Consider the following 18397-nt stretch of genomic DNA (forward strand, 5'->3'; position numbering starts at 1 on the left):
AACTGTTCACTTAACAGATCTGTCTTTTCAAAGCTGCTCGCTGAGGAAGCAGCGTCATAGATTGACGTTTACTGTCCACTTCTTTTTTTTTAATAAAGGTGTCATCTTTTCCTCTTCAAGTGAGACGTTTCACAAGAGGAAATGACATTGATGTTTTTCCTCATCAGTTGGTGGGGACCAAAAAGGAGTTAGAAAATCTGAGAGAATATAGGCACTTACATCATCATCTTCCCAGAAACAAGACTTTTAACGAATCCTAATGAGCAATATTTTACGGTGGCTAACGTTGGCACAAACTTAAAATATTGCTCTGATTCGTTTCACTGACTTTCTGGCTATATTGTGTTTTAGCATTAGAATTAGCGTAATCCTTTTCAGCGCTGTGGGGAATGGGACTTATCCTGTATGGTATGTTACCTGTGGTCTCTGTAGCAGTATGAAGAGAAGCCAAGAATACCTCTGAGATAAAGCAGCCGGAGACAGGATTAGAGCCGGGCCAGGTTAGCGTGTGTGTGTACATTTATTAACCAGACCACAGTGAAACCTCCGCCCATGTGCTTCACGAATCTGGAAACATCCTCATACAGCACTGCCTGCCCCTTTACGTTATTGACGCCCTCTGCATTATTTACATTTGGAAAGCTGGCGAAGAAGAAAACACGTTTTATAGAATGTTCCCTCCGCAAAAGACGTGATGTCAGTGCCAAAGCCTCATATACAGGGTGGGGCGAGGTAAACAAACACGACTCCCATCGCTCTCTCTCTCTCTCTCTCTCTCTCTGTCACTTGCAGCCAGGGGTCAGGGAAGGTCGAGTGAGGTGAGACCGCCTCTCTACTCGCCGGCTCTCTCTGTTGATTCATAGATCGAGCTCAGAGTCAGGGCCTGAATAAGAGCCCGGGGGCCAGTGTTGGTAAACTGTGGAGAGACCAAGGGAAGTACCTCATCCGACACACACACACACACACACACACACACACAGCTGAGGCTTTACAGTATGTGAGGACCTAGAGCAGCATCTCTTCTGCATTGCTCATACACACTCACATACATGCCACAAGCAATGGCGGTAAACACTCAGGCCTCTCACAAGATCCTCTGTAAATATTTACAGCTCGGCAGGCGTTGCATGGAGAGGAGAACATGGCGGAGCGAGCAGCGCCGGCTGAACGTGACAGGCCTCAGCCAACTCCCTACCCCCCCCCCACTGCTTCTGACCATCACCAGACCGGACATCCACTGGGCAAACAACATAACCTTATTCAGCATCTGTGCACTGTGGCTTACCTTGCGGCAGCTGGGAGGGTTGCCTCTCCTGAGTGTGGGGCCATGGCTGCTTCCTGAAAATAAGGTGAAGTTGATGTTTTTAGCCTCTCACAATAAACGGCAGTGGCATCACTGGGACCTGTCGGTTGTCATGGCGAGGTGAATGGTGAGGATTGAACAGAAAAAAACATTCTAACACATTCACAGAAGAGTTTGAGAATTTAATTTACATCAGAAATATTTGTGTCCGGCAAAATAGTGTGTTGACTTTGATTGTTGAGTGCAAGGCTGACAGACACGTTGGTTCGCTGTTTGTGCCAGTCATTGGTCAGTCAATAAAAAGGACAAAACATACCCAAATATGGTGCATATTAGGGGAACTGAGCAGTTGGGTGACAGGTCTCTGTGGGTTTGTCACTAAAATTAAAAATATATATCTTTCACATTTCATGTTGTAATTCCATTTAATTCATTATTTGTTGCCAACTGGAAGGTTGAGGCTTCATCTGAGTCGAATTGGGTTTTGCGACACAAAAGATGATGTGGAACCTGTGCTCTCCACTTTCTATTTGGCAGAGCGCCGCCCATCTGGCCCCCATGTAGGCTGAAACAAAGTCTAAAAAAAAAACTGTGTGTTCTTACTACTTGACCCCAGGTCTGGTCTTAGCATGCCAAAACAATGCCAGGACGAGCCGAGCTTCCCAGTGCCGCACTGGAACACAAATAGTAACTTCTCGAAAGCCGCCACTACAGAGGAGAAAGGAAACCGACGGAGGAGGAAAAACAGCAGGACGAAGCAGAGGTGGAAATGGGTGGTGGCCAGGAAGCGGGACTCTTCCTGCCCTAATCACAAGTCAGAGAGCGTTTCCTTTCATTGTAGGCGCTCCAGACCCCATTAACCAGCAAGACCCCTGTGTGCACACAGCAGCACCACTGCATCCTTAGGTAGAAAGAGTTCATCTTTTAAAGGCATGATATACATGAATGTTAACATGAAGGATTGTCGACTGACACACTGAGTCCCACACACACACACACACACTAACACACACTGAGTCACAGGTACGTGGGTCCTAGTTGGCGGAGCCCAGTGCATTGTGCAGCCCTTTGGCTCCGCTCGGATAAACACTTCATTATGAAATCCTGAGGACACAGTAAATATTTGCCAGGGCCCTTATCGGCCTGCCTTATCTTGGCGTGAACTCCAGGAACCACATGACTCCCGGGCCCTTTATTTTCTTGATGCCTTTGCTACCACTGATAACTTTGCTGAAATACGCAGCACGCTGTTTTTTTTTCTGCAAAAAAGGCTCCCGGGAAATCGAGAGCACCACAACACCGGGGGCTTCATTCTGAAATGTAGGCCAGGGCCTTTTATTTGGTCTGGACATGACCGAATATGACTCTGAATGTTGCCCTGCTACAGGCAGGCGAGTTGCAAAACTCATTACTGTCCCTGTTTTACCTGCTCGAGAGCCCGATGGTAGAAACACATTTAGAGCTGCGAGGTTAATCAGTTGTGGGTGGACGGCTGGTGTTCACTTCCCAGACTGACACGTCTACCTCAGCATGTCTGACCCCCGGGCGCGGGCACATCACTCACAACAACGGGTTGAACATCGGTCACATCTGAACGTACGGCATCGTTCAGATGTGACCGAAGCGCGAGGCTTTTTCGCACTGGCGGGGAATCGATCCATGTGAGAGGCTGCAGAGCGCAGAGCTCAGTGTCCATCGCTCACTTCTAAAAAGTCAGTGGTGAGAAGCATGTTGACTCAAGTGCAGCATCCCCACTGAGGTATTTGTACATTACTGGAAGATTTTAATTTCCTGCTACCTCAGTCACTATAGTCCCCTACATTTCAGAGGGAAACTGTAACTTTTAGTCCACAACATTGATGTGACGGCTCCAGTGACGATTGCCGGTAGATCCATGTGGGAGACATTTCTCCTTGACACGTAAATACTAACAGCGATCTGAATACTTCCACTGCTCCATCCTCATATAGACGAAAAGTGGCGGTTCTTCAGGCACGCCGGGTGCCAGCCCCACATTATGTCAGAAAATGTGATTGTAACGTGCCACTGACTGAAAATATTACAATCTCATCCGGACGGCGAAGACCCAGAGAGACTGACGGCCTGAGCCCCCGACAATTTCGACTGGCGTTCCCTGTGACTGCAACACAATCCAATGCCGCTGCACATTTTCCGTTCATGGATTCCAGAGCTCATTCCTCAGATGGCGAGGGGCATATCGCTCGCCGCGCTGTTTATAGCACACAAACATTACACATCATGTAATATTGCCTACATTTTATTCGGGGGGGGGGGGGGGGGGGGGCGATCGGTGTCTGTGTTGGTGCTGCTTTCTGTTTCAGAATGAGATTTCTCCGTGGCACGGTGATGTTGTTCTTTGTTGGACGGGAGTCTGGAAACTACCTGCTGACTGTTTTTACTGTACGCTGAGGACAAAGGGCCAATACTTGCCGCCCAAGGCCCCCTGAGGGTCCCGGGCCAAGTAGAGTCAGAGGGCAGCAAAGGCTCAACTGTACCAAGAAAGTCCCGTCCCCCCTCCAGGCCTTTTCTACCGGAGGGAGCAGACTTGAGTCATGCTGAGACATCTGATATGTTCATGTGAGCACAACCTCCGCTCAGCTCAAGCTTTTTGATCCACGCGTCACACCTGTCTAATGTCCACACTCTTGAATGTATAAGAAATCACAGCGCGGCAGTCTGAAGCTTTTTCAAAAATGATTTTTAATGGGAGAACTACAAAAAAATGTACAGTACAAAGTTAACAGTCTCACACTCAATTTGTAGTGAACTGACTCCCCAAAAAAAGATTACAACTCTCGTTGTCTTTTTGTCCGTTTTTTTTTTTTTTGTTACATTCAAAAAGCTTTACTTCTGATAAAGTAGTCAAAAGTACATAGTGCGCAACCCCCTGTACCTACTATGTACAAACCAAACGTATTTATCCACTTCCCTCTCCAGCAAACTCAAGACTAGATTTCAATATCAATAAAAAGATAAACAGAAAAAAAGGAAATCAAAAACAAGAGGAATGGGGATTTAGAGAGAAGCTGCGGTTGTTTATCAGAGTATCTGAGTGGTAACAACCTCTTAAAAAAAAAATCCAACACTACATTCAGTTCAACCTGTGTATAAAAAGATGCCATGTAGGAAAAATACTTTATTTGGTTAATTTTAAGGCATGTCAAGATGGTGAACCCCTTAGGCACTACACAATAATACTGGGGCACAAGGGATTGCTACATTCTTTAGCACGTGGCTGGAATCACAGTGTGACCTCGTGCAAACAGAGAGAAAAAAATTGAATGAAAAAAAAAAAAAATACTTTTTGGTTAATTTATTGACTTGGGTTCTTTGTCACTGAAGTCTGATCTAGATCAAGAAAAGAAGGTAGGGTTTGGACGGTCTGTACAACCACATTGTTTATACATTCTACAGATACATCTAAATAGGGATCCAAAAAAAAAAAAGAAGCCTTCTACAGCACTGACACAACCTCAGGAGCAAACGGCAATCACGCAAACTTTTGTTTTTAATAAACGTAAACAAAATTAATGAAATAAATATCACATACGTTCTCTTAAATTAAGATTTTTTTTTAACTCATTTACAATAAAAATAACCGAGTGAAGTTACAAAAAAAGGAGAAAAAAACAAAATATATATATTACTGTGAAAAGAACATACACTCCACTTTATGCAGATTAATAATGGCGATCATAATTTAAACATAAAAGAATATAGATCTATTGCTTCATCATACTTGATAAATACAGTATGGACACAAATTACCAATGTAGCCTATACTTTTTTTTCACAAGATAATAAATAAGTTAAATAGTCCATAGCCAGTTATGCACTGCTATGCAAATCACTCAAAAACAGCTAAAAAAATATATATTCAACCATCAGCAGTGATTTCCCCAAACAAACCCAACTCAAGAGTGCTTTTTTTAAACCAAGCAACAAACTACACTAACCGAACCAACCACTGGGTGGCGCTAGGAGAAGACAGGTCTGGAATGGAAGTAGAAGCTTCAGAGAGGAAAAGGAAGAAGAAGAAGAAAATACAACACGCTTTGATAAAGGGAAAAAAAAAAAAAAAGTTACTTTGAGTCAAGGCATATTCTTGGCAGGCTGGGAGGAAATCTGAAACCGCTTAGTCTCTTCTTCTTCTTGTCAAGTCATGTTACACACATCTAATCCCAGGAAAAGTGTGGCTTGCCTGATAGAGCAAAAAGGGAGAGGGGGGGGGGGGGGGGCTGCCGTGAGCCCTCGGGCAAGGCACTGATGGAATGCCTTCTGTTTGCTATCTAAGTTTTAATACAGCTATATTACAATACAGGAGAGAAGAAGGAAAAAAACCAAAACAAAAACTGAACTAATGCCAGGTCAAGGACACTTGGACTGTCTGGAGCTGTACTGATCCCTGCGGGGGAACTTCTCCTCCCCTGCCCCCCACCAGGGAGGTCAGGGCAGGGTCAGCGCCCCTGGAGCTGGTAGGGACTCGACTCACTCGAAGGCACCTCAGCAGGGTGGATGCTGGTGGGAGAGGCGAGGGGCTGAGGGGGGCCGGGCCGAAGGTCCCCCCCCCCCCCCCCCCCCCGCTCGAAGGACCGCGGGCCTCGCTCGGACTCTCGCCCCTCGGGACCCGTCCGTACAATCCGTTGGAAAAGCAAAGCGCTGATTTAGTCATCGGAAATCGACAGCCTGCTGAAGATTGGCAGGCGCCTGCCCGCGTCCAGACTCGGCGACTCGGAGCCGCTGAGGCTCCCGGAGGAGCTGAGGGACCCGCTCGCGTAGCTGTCCCGGTCGGAGAGCGAGTCGGGCGGGCTGGGCGGAGCCTCGAACACCGGCGACTCGCTGAGGCGGCGCAGCGCCTGCAGGTGGCTCATGTTGTAGGCCGGCGGGGAGGGCGGGCACACGCCGCCCGGCAGGTTCCCGTAGTACGCGCCGCCGCAGTGGCCGTTGGCGTAGGCCTGCGTGTGCACGGCCAGCGGCGCCAGCAAGGCCTTTAAGTCCTGCCCGGGGAAGGAGAAGGCGCTGTTGATGCACGACAGCGAGTTGGGCGACAGCACGTCCTCGTAGTAGCTGGAGGCGGACGTGCAGGAGGAGCCGGTGGCGGGCGGCGGCGGGGTGCGGGACGTGGGGCTGTCGAGCAGCGGCGACTCGAGCCCGTGGTGGGTGGAGAAGCCGGAGAAGCTGAGGCTGTGGTGGAGCTTCGGTCGCTCCCTCTGGCCGTAGCCGAGCTGCTGCTGCTGCTGCTGCGGCGGCGGCGGCGGCGCGTCCCGGGGGCCGTAGCCGCACAGCTCGCGGGCCGAGCGCGGCTCGCCCGTCTGCATGTTGGCGTTGGCCGCCGGAGCGGGCCGCCGCTCGTCGGCGTTGTGGATGAAGTGGCACCGGGGCCCGTACGGGCAGAAGCCGATGGTGTGGAAGGTGCGGCACGGCTCCGTCTTGTACTTGGGGTGGCGGGACAGGCTCCGCAGCTCGTGGTAGCCGTGCGCGAACTGACACTTCTCGCCGTACTTGCACGAGCCGTTCTCCTCGAAGGGCCGGCACAGCTCGGTCTTGTAGCGGGTGGAGTTGATCTGCGAGCCGGGCTGCTTCTGCTGCTGCTGCTGCTGCTGCTGCTGCTGCGGCTGCAGCACGCCGCGCTCCCCGCTCTCGCTGTACGCGCGGTCGCGGAACTTGTTCTCCTTGTTCATGAGGGCCGTGGCGCTGCAGCCGCCGCCGCCGCCCGCCGCGCTCTCCTTCAGGCTGCCGTACGAGCCCATCGTGTACTTGTTGCCGTTGTTCAGCGCCTCCGCGTTGCTCGTCGAGTTCCGGCGGAAGAATCCCGGCGTGAAGGCGCCGCCGGAGCCCGCGGCGGAGAGCGGCGCGCCCACCGCCTTCTTGTCCAGCAGGCTGTTGATGTGCAGGGCGTTCATGTTCATGTTCATGCTCTTGTCCTGCTGCGGGGAGGAAGGGGGACAGGGTCAGCGAGCGCACGGACACTTGTTGCAGCTAAACCTGCGCCAAGTCTCACGAGTTTGCAGGAACTCCGATCGCCACACATCTCGTGCTCGGACGCGCACACATATTCATATTCATATTCATATTCACCTTATAAAGCATGTCGATGTCGTAGAAGGCTGACAGGACGGTCGCAGACATCTCTTTTCCCCAAGTTGGCTGTCGCACTCCCTCTTTCATGGAGGACCGACCGGGATCCCTGAATGCGACGGGCGGTAGTTTGTGCCACGACTGGTTTTGGGTTGTGGCGAAAGGAAGTTTTGAAAAAGTCGCTCTGGAGTTCTCGCTGGTGCGTCGGTTAAAGTCCGCGGCCGGAGCGAGAAGGGGGACACGGTCGGTGCTGTCGAGATGGTCGGTGGGTTTCTGTTGCTTGAGTGAGTGTGTGTGAGTGTGTGTGTGAGTGAGTGTGTGTGCGTCCTCCCCCTCGAGCAGCGCGGAGCCTGAGTGCCTCACTGTGCGCCCTCGCGTCCTTTGCGCCAATATAAATGCTTGGCGGTGGCCAGGGAGGGGCGAAGCGCAGTCGGCGCAAACTTTTCTTTTTTCTTTTTTTTCTTTTTTGTGTGCAAGTCGCCGCCTCCATCCCCTCCCCTCCATCCCCTCCTCTCCTCCTCCTCCCTCCTCCCCTCCTCCTCCCCTCCATCCCCTCCCCTCCATCCCCTCCTCTCCTCCTCCCCTCTGAAAAAAAAAAAATAGAAAAGAAAAAAACTTCCATTCACCGGTTGGCCGCCTATTCTTTTACACCACGCCTTGAAATCTAACCCAGCCCCCCCCCCCCCACCCCTTTATCCTCCACACACCCCTCCAAGTTTTTCTCTCCTTTTTTTCTTCTTTTAAATCACACAACCAATTTTGTAGAAGTTTTTTCTGCGTCGCCTCTCGCTGTGGAAGAATGCGGAGCCATCAGGGGATGTCGACTATGTTCTGCAGCCAATTAACCATGCACTTTCACACCTGGGGCCTCCTCTGAAGATGGAGGGGGGGCTCAAAAAGGCCTTCACTGAATTTGAATAATAAGGGGAAAAAAGAAAAGAAAGAAAGAAAGAAAGAAAGAAAGAAAGAGAGGGGGGGTTCCTCAAGTCCAGGAGTTTGTACCAGCACCCCACCTCCTGGCGACGAGTGGGCCACCCCTCTGGCCTCTGGACCGCCACACTTTGGACGCTGACACATGTATTTGTAATGGAAGGAAACTCTTGCCCCCCCCCCCTCATCCTCTCTCCATCTCTCTCCCTGTGGACGGGGTGAGACCGCAACTATGAGCGGAGAAGGAGTCCAGGCAGAGTGCAGCACAATTTTTAGAATCCACCAGTTGCATAATCAACTTCCACAGTGCAGCAAGCAGCCTATTCCCGTCTACTACACATGGAAAAACAGACGGTTAATACCCACTGCGCTCACATGACCCACTTTTTTTTGCGCCGCTGAAGCTAAACTTCAAGAGCTAAACTCCCACCCTAAGATTAGAAATGTGCCACTTCAAAAAAACACAACGCGTTGTTGAGTCATTATAAACACAAAGGGGATTTGCTCTGGTTAATTTTTTCTAAGCACTCCGGTTTCTCTCTTAACTTGTTTTTGCCCCAATGTCAGAGGCAGAGTCCAGACTGCAGGAATGTGGTCTTCCTCCTCGTACAGCAGCGCAACACTGCCCCCATGAGAGCAACATGGGGATCGACCGAGAAAGACTGTGGCGCCATCTGCTGAGCAGAGCTGGGGCAGGATTTAAAGGTGCATTCAGGACAAACTGACTGCTCCAATGTCCTGTGTTCATTAACTTCTGCAACAACCTGCTTCATTGTTTCTCATCACACCAGCCCCCTTCATGGTTAAGTCAGAGTGCCGTTGCGATAAGCTTGCCCGCCCGCCCGCCCCCCTCTCAGTGTGGCATGGACCTTCCCAGGATGGCGACATGTTCACATGTCAAACCACTCCACTCTTACAGTGGAGAGATTTGCAGAGCTGGCAGCGGAGAGCTCTATATCAGGGCTCCCAAAGGCAGATATTTTGGTGCGGAGGGTGTCAAAATGTTGTGCGACACATATCACCAGAAATTGCCGGTTTCTGCGACACGTAACCATTAAGTCTTTTCCATATAGGCTCATAATTGAAAGAGTGGTTCGAAAAATGATTTTTTTCTTTCTGTGACATGATTCAATATTCTCTTAAGCGCTGAATGGTTTGGTTGGAGAAAGAAGGAGGGAGGTAAAAAAAAAAAAGAAAAGAAGGGAAAATAGAAACAGGCGAAAAACAAGTGACATAAGAGCTTGGAATCTACTACTACCAACCCTAAAATTAGGCTGAGGGCTGTCCCAGGACTATTTGCGCTTTTGCAAGATGTGATAAATAGTTTAATGTGAAGGACAGACACAGCAAGGCTCCTGAGAAATCCCTTGAACATGTCCCCGTCCACAGAAACCGCTCTCTCTCCCATCACACAGCTCTGTTTTTATTGGGGGATGTCGAGCTGTTCCAAAACATTACGTCAGTTTTACTGTAACAGGGAACATGGCTACCAGGGAGAGAGAGAAGGGTCCAGCTGTATGAGCCGGCAGCACGGACACACACACAAACACATGGACACACGGACACACACACAGGACACTAGTCCATTGTGCCGTCCTCCTAATTACATAACCAGGAAAACTAGAGGGAAGCATAAAAGCACAGTCCAATGGGAAGAATCCTGCAGTAAATTAAATATCACAGGAAAATAAAACCTCTTATAACCATACAGTAGAAGTCGAAGCGCACACTGAAATACAACTCTGGTGACGTGTCGCAAACACTTGCCTTCAAAATGCCATGCTCGACTCGCTGCACAATCACACCATTGACGTCGGTGCTTGAAGCTTTAGGCCCTGAGTTGTTTTGTTCCGAACTTTAAATCCCTGGTGGACACGGAGAAAAGCAGAATGGTCTGTTTACTCACTACTGAATACTCAATACTGTCGTGTGACCCATTCCGACTGATAAGAGAACAGTGGATTAAGTGTTGGTGTGTACAAGCTCGCACTGAATTATTGTTATGGCTTCACAACTGCCAGACTTTCCCCACATGTACCTCGTACAATATTAATACTATCATTTTCCATTTCTTCTCTTCCCTGCCTCTTTACAGGATTATTAGAGAAAGGAAGCCAGACGTTCATCTTTGTCTTTCTTTTTAGGAAAAATGGAGGAAATCATGTGGTGATTTGAGACAGAATGTTTATTTAAAAGGCATCAAGGAACAATAATCACAAAAATGAAATCTGCGAGGGAAACATTTTTAAGACAAAGTAAGAGACAAGTAGAGTTTTAAAAAAATTCACAGGACCACAAAGCCAGTCTGTGGTCTTGTGTGGTGGTTCACTGAAGCTGTTCATTTATCTGGAAACTTTCCTTTCTGTAAAATATGTGGAATTCTGGCTTAAAGGAATTTTCTTTAAAAAAAAAACCTGGTTGTATTAGAGATGCACCATGCTAATACCTCTACCTCAGCCTCTCCAGCACACCCAGAGTCAGTGTGGCCCTCAGGTGCCGCAGGGTCAGCCGGGTGTGCTCCACGCTGCAGGAGAACTGGGGCAGGGGAGGGAGGGAGTCCAGGGCCTGCTGGGAGCTGAGGGCCTTGGCTTGGGCCTGGGTTAACAGCGAGTGGAGCTGGGTTTGATCCAGGCCAGTCGCTCCTGGGCGCTGGGTCGGCTTGAAGGTCAGGATGAGGCTGCTGAGGTTATTATGAAGCAGCTTCACCCACTGGACGGGCTCGGCCCACAGGTTCAGATCCCCCTTCTCAAACAGGAACTCGTCCTCATCCTAGTCATAGGCAAAATGTCAGTTTACTGAACATTTGATTTGTAGCCGATCGCTTTCTGTCCACTCGGGGGCAGTGGATCAAGAAGGAGTAAACACACAACTTCCATAACTTTTGAAACGATTATGGCAAAATTGTTAGCATACACAAAACCCAACAAACACAGGACAACATTGGTTTTAATTTTCAGTCATGTTTCTTGTAAACTAGCAGTAAAAGAGAAGTAATTTTCATTCCCTATTAGACATTTCCAAGAACTCCTGAGGGAAATATCTGGCCTTTAAGCTGCTGAATGCTCCACTATGGTCACGACCAGCTAGTCGTAATTTAACTATGCCACTGGGCAAGTAGCGTTAAGTCAGTTAGCACCATGTATGAGAGCAGTGATGCAGCGCCAAATCGGAAATTAAAATTACACATAGTCATTCGGCCACAGTTAGTATAACAATGCTGGGTATTAAGAAGAACACGACTGGGCTTTACAGCTCCAGATATTTGGACAGTCGGCCACAAGAAGCCAGAGTTTACAATTACTCTCCTCAGAGCTGCATCTCACAATCAACTGTTTAGCTCGAGTCTTGAGTACAAAGAACCCAACAATTAAACAGGCACCGAAATGAAACAAACAGCTAAAACAAAGTGGTCAGAGAGCAGAAACCTCAGTGGCTATAAAATGCCCAGCTATTTTGTCTGCTACCGTTTGTCTGTAAAACAAGAGCAATAATAAAAAAGAGTTCTATCTATTCCTGTGATTACAAATGCAGACAGTGTAACATCCACTTGAATGACCACTGTTGTGTTAACCAGTGTTTTATCATAAAACTCAAGGAGGAATGATATTGTTTTTTCAAAATGGTATTCCTTTAACACGAGCTTAACTGTTGCCAAGTGCCTTCAGTAGCAATATTTGAGGCAATGTATTTATATCTATAGTATCTGTTAGTATAAAGTAAGCTGATCAAATCCCCAAGGACCATTGTCCTGTTTGTTTCCACACTCAAGTTTTCTGGCAGAAAATGCAACAGTTACTCAAGTTTGAAAACGTTTCACGTACACAATCTACTGTCTTAGGAATATCTTGGTACAGTTTGTGATGTTCTTGTATCACTGTAAACTGTCACTATGCATCTGGTCTGAGGTCATTAAAGGTGCCGTGCTCCTTATGTGACCTAGTGACGGATACTCACCACCAGAGTGGGAGCTTCGTCTGCAGCCGCCTCATCAACATTGCCGTCTTCTTCTCCCAGCAGCCACTCTGCCAGAGCCAGGACCCCTGCAGGAGCCTGCCCCCACAGCTCGAACAGCCGACACAGGAGCCCCACGCCCGAGTCCACGGCTACCGGAGGACACACGGAGACACCGGCCATATCTGGACACAGACGAGAAGAACGTGTTCATACAAAGGCCACAAACACTGTCTTATATTAAAGACACACAAAAGAAGTAAAGAGACTGCATGAACACAACCAGAATATGAATAAACAATAAACATACACGTTGAAAGGTCGTAAATCATGGGTGGAATGAGAGGACAACATGCGTTGTAATCTGTATGTAAAAATTTTGTTATTAGGATTTAGTTATTTAATTTACATTTCTACCATGTAACAGCACAACTAGGCTAAGAGAGAACTTGGTTGAAGAGCTGGTGCATATTCCGTTATTCAATGTAAATGGGTCATATATTTGCAAGTTAACATTTACTTTGTCAGTGAGTTAAGTCAGCTGTCACGTACACCTTTTACAGTTAGTGTATTTTGCACAAAGACGGTTCTCCGTGAAACAACTTTTTAATTTAATAATGTCTGAATATCCACTTAGTGGACATTTACAATATAGTATAACTAGATTTTGATTTTTTAATTTGTGGGGTATTAGCATTTATCACTTCAATAATTAAAGCTGGTTACTAGTTAAAAAAATAAATCAAAAAAAGTAGCTAAATTGGTCCGTTAACAATCACTTTGCTAGGCTTAAAAGAGGGGGGAACTTAAGTCAAAAGGGTTTTCCCGGCTGTCTGCTATAACCTGATTTCTTAAAAATAATGATCAGTTCACCAAATTAGAAGAACATGGTTACCACAGCTAGTTTTCAGCGAGTGAAAGACGATTTCTTTGCCATGTTAACCATCATAGGTTTCTAAATGGGTTTCTACAGCGGTGCATGTGAATGACATAGTCGCCGCCCACTGGGTGTCGTGTGATGCGGTGGCATGAAAGGAAAAAACATTACTTGTATGGTGTGTCCCTCCATCCAAAATAATTAAATCCAAAGTCTGACTAAAACGCAAACTGAAATAAATAATTCTAAATAAGTCAAGTTTCCAGAGCTGAACAGTACACTATTTGTAAAATTCAGACGGATTTGCACGCTTAAGGAAAAAATGTGTGCGTGCACGTCACACTCCGCCACAAGTCCCAAAACAGGGAACAAACTCCGTAGTCTGTCAGATTGTCAAGTGTGAAATAAATATATCAGGTCTGATTCATAAATATGGTAGGCGGTAGAGGAGAAATCTGATTATTGGCCTACTGCATGGAAACATAATTCCCAATTTTCTGCCTCCAACTGCAATAACCCTGTTCCGTTGAGGGAATGTAACCATTGCTGCTCGTGGAGTAGCAGTGTTTGAATGATGCAGAGCTGACGGTATGTTCCAAACTTAGTGCGAATGTGTGCGCAAGTGCGTCTTCTCTGGGCTTGGACGGCCTTCTGGGAAACAAAACTATAACTCATAACCAACCACCATCGGGGTGTGTATGAGTGAATTCAAATATAATCTGCACCGATATACGCATGCACACACAGTTGTCCGCTTAACTTACCGTTTACGTGTTGATGAATGGATGTACCGACTTCCCAAATGTGTCAATGTAATGTTGACATGAACTTTTTCATATACTGTATATAAATATATAGTCACTTTTATGAGGCAAGCCTGTGGAGGATGTGTGAGTGGAGGATGCACACTTCAAAAGGGGAAAAAACATATCACCAGTTGTCCACACAGCTAACTATCCAACAGAGGTTGTGTGAGTGTGTGTGTGAGAGTGTTGTTCTCCCACCTTGACCATCCTTACCACAGCTGACACCCAGATAACACCAGAAACTTCAAAAGGCTTCGAGAGCCACTAGCCAAAACACTACCACTATGGGAAAAGGGGAGGGAGGGGGGAGGTAATGTATATAGACCCCCATCAGCACACATACAGTAAAAACACACACACACACACACAGACACACACACACACACACACACACACACACACACACACACACACACACACACACACACACACACACACACACACACACACACACACACACACACACACACACACACACACACACACACACACACACACACACACACACACACACACACACACACACACACACACACACACACACACACACACACACACACGTAGGGTTGGGAACCCAGATTGTTTTTCCTCTTCAGAGAAGAGGCGTAAAATCGGAGCAGAGAGGGAAACCTGCTCTGTGAACATTACAGGCTGTTGATTGTACCATATTAGAGGAGATTTAAGAGTTTAGGAGCTTGAGTGACAAATTCCTTTCTTTACCAAGAAGCAGCCTCTCCTCGGGACGGCCCTGCCTCTGATGTCGAGGCCTTTACAGACTCCTGCCCCCCCCCCTCCTTAATAGGAAATTTTAGCTGCATTCAATTTATCTACTTTTCTATGGGAGGTTTTACACATTGCTTAACGCGATTTCCCTCCTCAAGCTGCTGGAGCAGAATGCTCCGTTTCTCAAGGGGATTGTCTTTCATGCTGTTACTGGCGTGAAGTGTGAAGTTTGTGTGTGTGTGAGTGTGTGTGTGTGTGTGTGTGTGTGTGTGTATTGGTATGCAGTCTTGTCCTATGTTGTGTTGAGTGTTAATGTTGGACAATCTAGTCGCAGTATATGACAATATCAGTGCCAGTTGGTGAATAAATGGATGTATGATGGAATGAGGCTGTGTGTGTGTGTGTGTGTGTGTGTGTGTGTGTGTGTGTGTTTGTGTGTGTGTGTTGTGCAGTTGGCATCCACTGGCACTCATTTGAGCTGGGCAGGGCAGGAGTGTGAGGGAAAAACTTAACCCTGTGCCACTTGTGGAAACAGTATAACAGTTGTACTGAGCTTCTTAAGAGTATTTTCTTTTTTACTGAACTCAGATCTTTGGTTGCCTTCATAGAGACGCTGGCAAAAGAGTTTAGTGCTTCATGTGTAAATCTGCACCTTGAAGCATAGCAAGCCCTTCCTCAGGCCTACATCGTCGCCTCTCGTGAGGAAGTGTATACATGGCAAAAAGAAAGCATCCCAATTTCCAAAAGAGTATTTCTAAACTGTGACATCGCTTCCTTTTACGTGGAAATGAAATGAAAAAAAATAACGTGACCACACACACACGTGACAATGTTGAGTATACGCAAAACATGACAAAGAGTTTCAGCCGTGCTTGCAGGTCTTCTTTTTGCTGTAGGCAAAGCAGTATGTTCAGCTAAATACTAACACTAACATGGAAGACAAACTGAACAAACGAATCAATGTCTGGACCCAATTTTCCAGACTTCATGTCTGGAAACGGCTATGGAGCACATCTCCCCCCGACCCGCTTGTCAAACAACGCAGCACTCTCAGTAGGAGACGTCCTGAGCTTTGACAAAGAATGCTGCAGGAAGTCATCACTGCCAGCTGCGATCACGCTGCACAATGATTCTCCTGTGTGTCGGTGGAGGGGACAGTTTTTCATTGTAACAGGACAAACTGCTCACCTGGACTTTGCATCATATCTGTTACACGTATCAGAAAGATCTGACCTTTCAAGGTTTGCTCTTTATATAGTAGATTGTATTACAACCATTGCTCAGTGTACATCCAGCGCACAGTATAGTTATGAGTCTTTCTTCAGTCCCTTAAAAAAAATTTTTTTTTTGAAAAGTGTATTTTTTTTAATATGTCATAGCTTATTTAGTCAATTTTGTAATTGTACAGAATTTAGCTTTAATTTAATTGTATGTTACCTAGCTATCTCATTGCTTTAGTTATTAATATGAAGTTATTTCAATTAGTGGCTGTTGCATCACTGCAATTTCCCTTTGGGATTAATAAAGTGTCTCTCCCTCTCTGTCTAGAAGGAGTCAGTGGGGGGTTTTGGCGGGCTGACAGGAGAGTGAAATGAGAGAAATCCTAAGCACTTCCCGCACCCCGCAGTCTTCCCGTTACTGGTGTCATCATGATCACTGTAGTGGGAGTTAATTCCTCTGTTCAGCCACCCACATCTGAAGGATTTGGGTTAGAAGAACCCCCCCCCAACTGACTGTTAAGCAGGGGGTGAGGGGGCACCCATTCCACCTGGGGCTGTAAACTGCCGCCGGACCACCGCATGGGTCCCTGAGCTACACCTGCTATGTCCCACAGTCGGGTCTTTATTCCATACAGCCCGGACAAAGGCGGTCTGTCAATTAAGGGGCCACAAAGATCTTTAGTCCAGGGGATTAATCTGTGATCAGATGAGGAGGGGAGCTGGGTGTTAGGGCTTCTGAAGATTTATTTCATCAACCTTAATAGTGCTTTGTTGCCTCGTCTGAAAACAAGACCCTCAGTTTAAATGGACAGTTGACAAAGACAACAGTTGCACCCAACAATAAGAAAACACCCACAAAATTGAATCTTCACACAAGCTCAAAGAATCAGTCTTTTCCCACAGCACAGGCTACAGGCGCTACAGTGGAGCCGAGACACCAGGAAGCACAGGTGTGAGATGGAGAGAGAGGTGTGAAAAAAAAACAGACACTTTACAGCCCCCACTTCCTCCGACTGAGAGCAACAACAACAACATCACCGGGAAACTTTAACATGAAAATAATGGTACTACATGGTGAGCATTTACATAAAACTCATGGTCTGAGAATATGCTGGTGCATGGAGTCTGAGTTGAATTTGTCAAAGAGCCCCGACTGTGGCCATTGACTTGGATCATATACAAGTCAATGGCCACCTGAAGGGGGCAAGTCTCCTGTCTGTCTCCTGCATTCAGACATGCAGTGAAGTCTGGATATTTTCCTGAACTTCTCCGGAGGAACTGTATGTGAGAACACAAATGTTTGCAAGTGTTGCTCCGGACACGGCCCCCTAGTACAGTTTCAGGAAAATTCCAGAGCATTGTCAGCAGGAACATCCCGGTGAGCGCTCTACCCAGGCGCCACCCTTCGCCTGAATGTTGCAACTTTTCCCTGCTGATGTGAACGCGTCTGACTCGGACAATCGCCTGCTGTGTTCTTCATATGTGAAAGGCAAAGTTCATGTCCGAAAACAGCGTGTCTGTCTTGTTGTTACATCAATATTACAACGTCTGACCTAAAACTACTATGTGAACAAAGGATGCACAATGGGGTTGCCTGTGTTATCCTCAAAACACATCAGTCAAGTATCACAACCTGCTGCTTTACACTGTACACACAGTTCTCCAACACAGCCTGCAGACACCAGTCATTACTGTAGACATGTGATTTTATTTCACACCACATCATTAGAATCTTGCCACACTGCTGCCTGATGGAGAAAAAAACAGACACCATTTCTGTTTGTGTGTTTTCCCTGGAGAGTGAAAAAGCAGCGTACTTATTCGTAATGTGTAAGTTTGAGCTGGAAATCAAACTAATTGTTTCTTCTCAAATGAGAGGAACATTCTGCACTGACTTTCGTTAGCTTTACAGTGGGCAAAGAAGGTGAGTTCAGGCAAGCTGGCTGATAATGGTTCACTGAGAATGACCCGGAAAATATGGGTACGTCAGCAGAGTGAGCCACTGTTGCCCTCCATTAGAGCATAACTTCTGAATGAACCAGAGCCGGAGCCAGAAGCAGAGCCAGGCCTGCCGCTCCCCACTGTTTACACTCTGTACGCTGAGCTAAGATTGCCAACTGCTGGCTGCATAGCTTCATATTTAGCATACAGAGTGGCATAAATCTAACTACAGTGAGCGACCTAACCTTGAAATCCAAATTGGTATATTTTCCTTATTGAACATATTGGATATTCGATCTGAGGGTGGCCTCGGAGTCAACACGTGGGGGCTGATATTTAAGAAGATGCAGAGGATAAGTTGTGTGTGAATTCCTGTTCCATTAATAGCAGGTATCAGCGAATCCTTTTTTAGACTATACACAAGCGCCAATATAATTAAATCATCAAAATATAATCATTTTTTATTGTAAATGCAAAATTTTGGATGGGTGGAAGGGCATGTTTGGAATTAACTCCCACTACAGTGATCATTAATCAAGATTAATGA

At 46.9% G+C, this 18397-nt stretch overlaps 2 protein-coding genes and 1 long non-coding RNA gene across 8 annotated transcripts in view; 1 reads left to right on the forward strand and 2 right to left on the reverse strand.

The window, feature by feature from the left end:
- LOC124850739 overlaps window positions 1-1712 on the forward strand; it is a 107867-nt gene extending 106155 nt beyond the window's left edge. The window contains exon 8 of the long non-coding RNA XR_007031546.1: window positions 793-1712. This is a non-coding gene — a long non-coding RNA (uncharacterized LOC124850739). The remainder of the gene's footprint in view (window positions 1-792) is intronic.
- Window positions 1713-4006: 2294 nt separating this feature from the next.
- zfp36l2 (zinc finger protein 36, C3H type-like 2) lies at window positions 4007-7813 on the reverse strand. 2 transcript variants are annotated; one of them, XM_035605159.2, is made up of 2 exons: window positions 7403-7813; window positions 4007-7248 (listed from the first exon to the last, which is right to left on the reverse strand). In XM_035605159.2, the coding sequence occupies exons 1-2, from the start codon at window positions 7490-7492 to the stop codon at window positions 5989-5991; spliced, it is 1350 nt and encodes a 449-aa protein (XP_035461052.2). In that variant the 5' UTR covers window positions 7493-7813; the 3' UTR covers window positions 4007-5988. The 2 variants fall into 2 exon arrangements, with proteins under 2 accessions (XP_035461052.2, XP_035461050.2); XM_035605157.2 differs by having other exon boundaries at window positions 4007-7251; window positions 7403-7807.
- A 2686-nt stretch (window positions 7814-10499) lies between these two features.
- Window positions 10500-18397, reverse strand: part of thada (THADA armadillo repeat containing) — a 75939-nt gene continuing 68041 nt past the window's right edge. For all 5 annotated transcript variants that reach the window (XM_035605152.2, XM_035605156.2, XM_035605155.2 and 2 more), the window contains 2 exons: window positions 12287-12468; window positions 10500-11101 (listed from right to left, as the gene is read on the reverse strand). In XM_035605152.2, the coding sequence (XP_035461045.2) occupies window positions 10781-11101; window positions 12287-12468 (503 nt within the window). In that variant the 3' untranslated portion in view covers window positions 10500-10780. The remainder of the gene's footprint in view (window positions 11102-12286; window positions 12469-18397) is intronic.

Source organism: Scophthalmus maximus, chromosome 10 (assembly GCF_022379125.1).
Source record: "Scophthalmus maximus strain ysfricsl-2021 chromosome 10, ASM2237912v1, whole genome shotgun sequence".
NCBI classification, from domain to species: domain Eukaryota; kingdom Metazoa; phylum Chordata; class Actinopteri; order Pleuronectiformes; family Scophthalmidae; genus Scophthalmus; species Scophthalmus maximus.

What these genes read in the sequence shown, in the direction of transcription:
- zfp36l2 (XM_035605157.2), bottom strand. Translation starts at nt 7,492, where the DNA reads ATGAAAGAGGGAGTGCGACAGCCAACTTGGGGAAAAGAGATGTCTGCG. An exon ending in ACATCGACATGCTTTATAAG is followed by an intron (nt 7,252 to 7,402) that starts GTGAATATGAAT and finishes TCCTCCCCGCAG; the next exon opens with CAGGACAAGAGCATGAACAT.